Source organism: Limulus polyphemus, unplaced genomic scaffold, assembly GCF_000517525.1.
Source record: "Limulus polyphemus unplaced genomic scaffold, Limulus_polyphemus-2.1.2 Scaffold259, whole genome shotgun sequence".
Taxonomy (NCBI): Eukaryota; Metazoa; Arthropoda; class Merostomata; order Xiphosura; family Limulidae; genus Limulus; species Limulus polyphemus.
In genome coordinates, this window is record NW_013665869.1 from 742,831 (window position 1) to 752,136 (window position 9,306).

The 9,306-nt window shown below is 31.5% G+C and overlaps 1 protein-coding gene across 1 annotated transcript in view; it reads left to right on the top strand.

Annotated features, from left to right (window-relative positions):
* LOC106478891 overlaps positions 1 to 9,306 on the top strand; it is a 71,460-nt gene that overhangs the window by 52,035 nt on the left and 10,119 nt on the right. The window contains exons 10-12 of the mRNA XM_022382576.1: positions 672 to 883; positions 1,611 to 2,333; positions 4,467 to 4,518. Of these exons, the coding sequence (XP_022238284.1) occupies positions 672 to 883; positions 1,611 to 2,333; positions 4,467 to 4,518 (987 nt within the window). The remainder of the gene's footprint in view (positions 1 to 671; positions 884 to 1,610; positions 2,334 to 4,466; positions 4,519 to 9,306) is intronic.

A 9,306-nucleotide genomic window follows, 5' to 3' on the forward strand; every position in this document is an offset into this window, starting at 1 on the left:
AATTGAAATGTTTTTTATTCAAACCTGAATTCGTGCAATTGACAGGAATTCAACATTTAGTTGTAGAAAAAAGATTTGGCTACTTATGTAGGGATTTTTGTATGTTTTTGTGTGTACATTCCTACCTTGTTTCTGTACTTTTTGGCATTTCCATCCCCTACATTCTTATTTTTTTCTTTTTTGTTTTCAATACTTGTAAAATACAAAATTACATTACCAAGGCTAGTCTTGGATGAATGCTGTATATCTATAGACGTTGAAAATGACTGAAATATGAATGATAATACTTTTCATGGTCACTTTTTGGAAAACTTATTTTCAACCTTAAAGCATGATAAGAAGTTATGACTAATATTATAATTTTTTTTTTCATTGAATACTTATTAATTTGAATTCATAAGTTATTCTACTTAATTTAAAAGAATGTCTTTCCCTTTCAATGAATATTTAGTAACAGTAGTAGCTGTAAAAAAAATGTCATTTAGTACAGTCTTAAGTTTTAACAGGTTAATGTTTAGTTGTCAACATTATTTAAAATATGATTCTTAAAGTTTTGAAACCACTGTTATTTATGCACCATGATCTCGGTGAAAATCTTATCTCAATTGGAACTACAACAATTACGATCTTTTGTTTTAGCAAACAAAGACTGTAACGTTGTTAAATTTTAGGTCATCCTGGATCCATCACCCATGGTACACCTCGAGAACAGTCTAGCAAACATTCCTCTCCACCTGTTACATCCTTCTCTGCACCTCTCAACCTTGTCAGAAGCAACAGCCAAAACAGTAATAAATGGGTTCCTCATTATCGAATGTCGCACCAACAAAATAAAAGTCAACAAGAAGGATTAGGATTTCATCACTCATTACTTTTACAGCAGGTATTAGATGTTATTCATTACTGTCATAGTCCTTTATGTGTAGTCAGAAAGTAATAACCAAACTCAGGAATCTTTGAGTCGGGGGTTACATTTTGTGAATCTTAATTTGATATGAGTAAGCTTAATTTATGTTGTAATAAAATGTCAAATAGTTGATTATTCTTTCAGGAGTTGGATAACTTAAAAAGCATTGGATAAGTATTATCTATTGTCTACATTCAGGCCTATATTACCCACTTACAAGATCTGAACAGAATTGATGACTAAGTTCATAAAGATGCATATTATCCAACATGAACTGTATATCTTGTATTGTAAAATTATTTGATGATTTTAAAGCATTTTTGTTTGTTCTGGTAGTTAGTTGAAATGTTAAAATTCTATCTGTGGTTGGTGTTTATATTTTAAAATTCTGAATATTATTTAAATAGTGCAGAGACTTGTGGTTTTTTCACTGACTATTATGAGATTATCCACAGTAAAGTGGGGGCTCGTTTTGCCCATTTTCTCTGTTTTTTAATGTTAACATGGTTGCATAATATGTTGCTGGTGGTAAGGCAGTGTTAATTTTTTTTTTTTATAGTTTATGATTAATTATTAGTTTCTCATTGTCAAGAAAATCTTTGAAACGATTTATAACTTGGAGAGTAGATCAACTTGTTATGTGACTTTCTATGATAAATACTAAACATTATTGTCCTCTTTTGATACTTGTTTTCTTCATTAGGACCTAAAGCAGCATCTGGCAGTAACAGGAAGAAAGGTGGTAGCGAGTGAAATGGAGCTTATCAACAGAGAGAAAAATGATATAATCAAACATTCCATTCCTCAGAGAAGACAAGGTTCAAATTCTCCAATTGTGGACAGACTTCATATACAACACTCGCCTTTACCTAACTCTAGTCTTTTGATACATTCAGACAGGTCAACTGTCAAACCATCTCTGTATTCCACAAGATTTGACTCACCAGATAGATTAACCCTTCTTAATCAGGAAAGAAAAAGTGTTATATCTGCTGACACAAGAGGTCGCTCACCATCTGAACTTACTAAAACGGAACTAGTGTCTCCCAGAGTGGTGGCTCATCAGATACCTAATTTCCATAACAGCATAAATATACCAGAGGCAACACCAGGACAGATCTCTACAACTCTGACCTTAGAGGATAAACATCACTCTGTATTAAAAGTTGAAGCTACCTGCAGAGAATCGACACAAGAAGCTGCTCATTTTCCTGAAAAAACAATTACAGACTGTACCAGTGGATTGCCTAAGCTTATCAGTAAGCTTGATTTGGAGTGGGAGAAGCTTCAGAAGGCTAGATTGGCAGGAAAGTGTGGATTCAGTGATGATGAACTTGACACAGAAGATGAAGATGAGGAAAATCACTTGAGAGAGATTCTGATTATTACCAAAGGGCCTCCTCTAAATCTTGATCTCAGTCCAAAGGTATACCTGTTTCAATTTAGGCTTATCTTATTTATTTTATCACCATCTTTCCTCAGATAGATACAATATCTATTTCATGGATTTTTTTTTATAAAGCTTGATTCATCATTTTATGCCTCATATGAATTATGGTATTGCAGTATGATAGCTAATTTTTGTAGAACAAGATCAGATTGAGAATTAGTCTTAAATAGATAATTTTGCACTTGCTCTATGAAGTTTCATTACATTGACAAGGCCACTGTTTGTTACTCTATATCTATATAGGGTCTTATCAGCCTATGTAACTGCATGAATGGACAAACAAAATCACTGAAAGAAAATATATATATATATATATATATAGTGAAATATATATGTGAAGGATGGCAATTCCTACTAAAAGAAAAAGCTGAAGAAGAACCATGTATTTCCTCTAATAGTTTATTTGATTTTATTTTTTATTTGAGGAAGGCTTGGTACTGAAAGTTAAAAAAAAAGTTTGTTTTTGTCTTTTTGTATTTGAATAAAAAATGTGTGAAGTAAACACAATTAAATTTAATTTTCCATGTGTTTTTTGCAAGGGCAGAGGTTGGGAGTTTAATTAATGTAAATGTTAGGGTGGTTTCATTGCTGCTTTAAGCAATTTAAGGGTAACTGCCTTCCCACAACTGGCTGTGGGAAGTGAAAGGCAGTAGAAGCTGAGATGTTGTGCGTGTAAGCACTCTGCTTTGTACCCTTATTTCATTTTCCATAACAGCTGACTAGTTTAACATCAGTGTTTAAATTTTGTCTGATAGAAGGGATATCCCCAATGCATTTGGGTGCTATTACTACAGACATTATCTGCTATGACAGTAAGTTAACAACCTGGACCAATAATGGTAACTCGATATATATGGAGATATATAGTGAGTCAAAAGTCTTGATGTATGCTATTGTTCTGAAGTAGGTGTGAAATATTTAAAAGCTATTGACATAGGGTAGTCTGGGATATTGGGAGTTATTTCTTATTGTAAACTTCAAATCAAGGTTAATATACATGTTTATGTGTTTTAAATTCAATTTACATTCATACCTTGGTATTGCATGAGAACTGGTTTTGATTTCTGAGGGCTTGTATAGATAACTTTTTTTTTGTTTTGTTTACGTTGAAGACAACAGAAAGATTTTATCATACTGAGTTTTGTAAGGTTTGGTAGTTTTAAGTATATATATATATATATATATTATAACTTTGCAACTGAAAATTTAATGTCTACAATTACTATTGATATACTTTTGTTTGTCTGTTAAAGAATAGTTTCTCAGTACAGAAAGTAGAAATCACTTATACAGAAATACAGTGGTAAAACTTGTGTGACAGAAGCTGATTTTTAATATAGCTGTTATCAGTTTTTCTTGTATATTTGGACATAATTCTCAATTCAAATATGATATTCTTTTATTGTTTGATATAAGTTATTTTTATTCAAATGTATACATTTGTTTTTGAAATTGTTACTGATGATTTTGTACAAACAAATTAGACCAGGTTTGTATTTGATACTCTGCTTCCATTTTCACTGGCATTTGTTAGAGCAGAGCAATTAATCAATATAAACAATTAGTATCACTTAAAGTAATTGCTTAATCAAAATTACATTTAAATGGATTGATAATCAATTATTAACATGAAACTTGTTCAGTTGGTATAATTGAAAACACTAATTGATTAAGCTGAACGACATTGGATCAGTTGATTATTTTCGTATCAATTTCCAGCTCTAGTGTTTATACATAATATAGAGTGGAAATATGAGTTTCTTTTGTAGTTTTATATATTTTTCAAATCTATGCTTTGTTTTTGAAATTCTTACTCTTAAATGATTTTGCACAACCAAATAAGACCTTATTTCTGTTTATCTGTATTTGGTATTCTGCTTCTTCTATTTTTATTTTATCTGCTGATAAATGTGTGTTGACAAATTTAAATGATTAATAATGCTAATTCACATTTACTGGTCTGATTCCAATAGTAAAAATATTCTGTAATATAGATATTCTAGATTATTTAATGTTACTAAAAATGGATGTTATTAATTAGTAATATGTCAGTAATTTAGTGTATAAAATTATAACTTAATTGACAAAGTGTAATTTCAAATTTTTCAGAAACTGGAATTTCTTAGAATATTTGGGCTTATATCTCATCAAAAGAGACAAGGCAAGTATTTACGGAGAGTTAATGTTAGCTTGCACCTCAAAAAAATTAGTTAAGGTTTTGTACTTATTACATTATAATAAACTAATTCATTGGTAGGTATGTTAAGTTTAATGTTGTGCTTATAAAAAATCCATACAGCTCATTTGTGTAAAAAAAAATAATTAATAATTTCAGTTAACAATGAAAAATGGATTTGTACTAATAATCCCAAAACTTTATTGTTTTAAACTTAAAACAATATTTCAACCTAATCCTTGTTGAGTGAATTTAATTAGATTTATCATTATATGCTAAGAGTATTTTCTATTGCCACAATTACTCAAGAAATGTTTGAATCATTATAAAGGTAATAACTTGATGTAAAAATTTCTTGGACCCTCTCTGTAGAGTTAGAGTTTGAAAAAGTATGTCCGTGGAAGGAAAGTTCTAGAAGAACAACAGCTTTTTCCTCATGATGCTAACAACATCAATAAGGATTGTTCAACTCTGTTACCAATGGCAACAAAAATTAGTTCTGAGGAACTCTGTCTTGCTGCTGATTTTCCACACAGAGTTCAGTTCTTACAGTTTCTTGAGTTGCAACCAACCACCTTTCAAGAAAAGATAGGTAAGGAGGAATTATAATGAAGATACTTGAATAATTGGTATTTGATATTAGGTAAAGCCTGAACTAAGAACAGGTCACACAGCTGTTACTTTGGAAGGACAAATTTTTAAATATTAATAAATGAAAATTGTATGGGATATAGTTGCAAAGTGAAAACTAAAACTTAACTTAAGAACTGTTAAGTGATTAAAAAAATATAGAACTAATTGAAGCTAATGCTTTCTTGCAATTGATAAGAAACTGTGTCAACTATTCTTCAGTAAACTTAATCTTTCTTAAAATATCTGAAACGTATATTTTACAGAGGTTGAACAAAAGTGGAAAGTTACTGAAGAAGGCAGAGTCTGTAGAAAGCGAAAAGTAAAGCCTAAACACACAAAGAAGACCAAAATCACTGACATAAAACCTCATAGTTCAGGTAGTATGAGTCAGGGTTATCGTTTTAAAGCTAATTTGTTTTACTTACTAAACGTTATGCAATATATTACATTAACTGGATAATAGAAGACAGATTTGTGTAAATCAAATTTAGAATATATTCACCTTGTTATGAAGATTTTTAAAACTAGGTTTTGAGGGTTCTCAAGTAGATGTATGAATGATAATGAAGGACAGATTGTTTTGGATTTCAGCCAACTTTCATTGTCAATAAAGCACTAATCTTTAAGATATTTAGAGAAATCCCAGAATAACTGCCATATATATCATTGAAATAATACTTAAGAAAAGTTCAACTTATGACACAGTAATAATCTTTATCAAAGAATCTACTTATAATAAGATTGATTTAAAACCCAACTAACTGATCTGATAATCCGATTATCTTTTGTTGTGATAGCTTTAACTCTTCATTAAAAGCATTTAGAGATAGTCAAAAGTTCTGATGTAATGAGTCTTCTATATGATGTTGTTTATTTATGTTACATTCATTAAAATTATTCAAGTTATTCAGTTTAGTGGAATGCAGAATTGGTTAAATATACACTTCTAGTGTAATCCTATCCACATTTGTAGCATATTTACATGATTGTAAGGAGTTGAGAGTTGGAAGTTTTGCATTTATGATTTGTGAATTAACAAGCAGGGTACACATGAGGTGGGAATGTAGTAACAGTCTAAATGATTCTTTCCAGTGCAAAATGATCACAGCAAACATAAAATTGTATTCACTGTTTTGCTACTGCCCATGTGGATTATATCAACCTTGTGACCCTAAAAACATTCGGGTTTCTGTTCTATAACTACTAACAACTTTTAACATGTTTTATGTATTTTCACAAAATTTTTCAAGCTTTAAGTAAACATTACAAGACATTTGTAAACAAAAAAAAAAAAACAACAACAGAATTTTTAAATTAGTATTTGTACTAAAAATTTGTCTGTGAATATATGGAGTGCAAAGTGATTTTCATGTTAAGGTCAGAAATACTTTTCTTCATCTGAAATTTCTAAAATAAAACCATATATACTTATCAAACCTTTTTTTCCTGAAATCTGTATCTTGTGTGTTATTTTCGCTACCCTAACTATACAGTGTCAGTCAATTTGATCAACCTCAAAACCACAATAAAACTTTATAAAGATTGATTAATGTAGAATAAAATTAGTAGTACTTTCTATCCTTTTTTCTATTGACCGCAAAGTTCCAAGGCACTTCTCTTGAAAGTTACTACTTCTAACCTTTTCAATTTGTGTATATTTTACTGTTAGCGACTGAAGTAGAAACCTGTTGAACTGCCATTAGACTGTTTACGTGACACCATAATATGATATCGTCAATAGCAAATAAGCTCATGTAGTGCAATTACCAGAACTTTCCCACAGAGTTTATTGTAATCCGGATCCAAGAACACAGTGGAAGACAGCTCCATTCCTAGATATTTTACTTATATAAGAACTGTAAATTATATTATTATATTAATTTTCCGATATGGTACTTCCCTCCACTCAAAAGCTTAGCTACATTTATTGCTGCCCTCTGTAACTTTCTTGTTACACATGCCACAAGCCTTCCACCCACCCACTTCCTATTGGAATCAAATTATTCCAACATGTGTCATGCAAATAATCATACATCACTTATCCACCAATAGGAACATAGTACACACACATGCCCCCTCTTCCTCTTGAACCTGTGGAACTTGGTCAGGTTGATGAGGACTTTGATCACCTGTTTCCACCTCCTGATTTTGCTGTGCCTTCCCATACCTTCCCTGAGGATTCTGTTCATCCGTACAAGGTTTTTTTGTTCACCTCCCACATTTCACCTTGGAATCCTACCTCAATCTTCAGTGAACTTTTTCTCCAGGTCTTTGTATGACCAAGATGGGTATCTCCAATACTTATCTGCATATATCTCCTAACTGTTCGTTGGGCTTTGGATCACTTTCTTCCCATTGCCAATCACTGTCTGGTAATGATCCATTTTGACAATTCCACGGTAGTGGCTTATATCAATCACCAAGGTGGCCCCCAGTTGAGATCCCTCTGTTTTCGCACATTGGATCTTCTCAATTGGGCTCACGTGCAACACATTTGTTTAATTGTATGTCATGTCCTGGGTGCTTTCAACCTCTTTCCCACCCCCAACAAAGTTTACCCAATGGAGTGGTCCCTTCATCGTCTAGTTTTTATGGTGGTTTTGCGGTCTGTGAGGTGTTCCTCACATTGATGCATACTTTACTACCATATCTATCTTTTCCTTTATCCAGGTCGTGCCTTCCTCCTCAAATCCTCGGCTGCTCATCAGGTAACTCTTCCTTTTTGCCTATTTCCTTACCGTCTATTTCTCATCTCTACCCCATCCCAATTCCAATAGACTTCTGTCTCCTGTGAATACCCTTTGTTGTTATATTGCTCACATGGAACCCTGGTTACCGTTCCTGTATCTTTATCCCTTGCCAACCCTCTTTGTCCAGGGATTTCTCCCCTTTTACACTCACCAGTTGGGTTCGTCATTTGATCCAAGAAAATGTATTTCGAATAGGAACTTCCCTCTTCCCACACTTCCTTCCCACTCACTTTCAGTGCTTCAATCATGTTTCAAACTTTGAAGTGATAGTTCAGTAGAGAGAGTTGCATGCATCACGTGAGTGTACTCTGTTCCTGTTGGTGGATAGGTTACACATATGATTTGCATGAGAGACACGTTGGAATAAATTGATTCCAACCACTATAGACATTATATGATAGGTGTAATAAAATATATATTGAGCAAGAAGGTATGCCATATGATACACAAAAAAAGCATATTTAGGATTTTTTTTAAATATTACCTTTTGCATTAAAAAATTAAACATATATTAAAATTTAAATTTTGAAAAGAAAACAATTTTTATCATTGTATATCAATAAAATTATATCAAAATGTAGTTTAGAATTCAATTACTCTTAAAATGTTGTGACATGCAACCTTTGACCTGTCTGTAGCAATAGAGTTAATGTTGTTGTTTTTATATTCTCAAATTTTGGTGCTGCTATGTTTACAGAACTGAAACACTGTATACAAATTATTTTATGAAGGAAAACTAGATTTTGTGCCATATGATATCTTTATATCTTTCAAATTATTCTAAAAAGATATATTGTTCAGGTGAAACTGTAACTTTTTTTATACTCTTTTAGTGTTGTACATTTACAGTTATTTATGCTATACTACTAACAAATTAAAACATACACAGATATGCCTGGAAATATGACCTTAAGATCACCAAATAAATAGTTCCATTGCATAAGCTGTCTAGAACACTTTGTGGTACACTATGTTAAAACTGTGCTATATATATATAAACGTACAGGTAGAGTATTTGGAACACTTTGTTGTTGTTGCATTATGTTAAAACTGTGCTGTATATGTAAAAATAAAGTATCTGGAACACTTTGTTGTTGTTGCATTATGTTAAAACTGTGCTATAAATAAAAACCAGATAATTATTACTAATATTTTAAAAAATTGTTTTTTTTTACTAAGATTGGATAGTATTAATTTTATCATTAATATGTTGTGTATTTTTTGCTTTTTAATTTATTTTTGCACAATGTATTTGTGCTTTATTATCATTATTGGGCTCAAATTATATTCAGTAGAGAGGTTACCACTCCAAATGAAGAAACAAAGATTAGAGTCTAGTCCGAGCCGTCCTAATGGAGCATTATCTGTTGAAGATTATAACTCTCCTGTT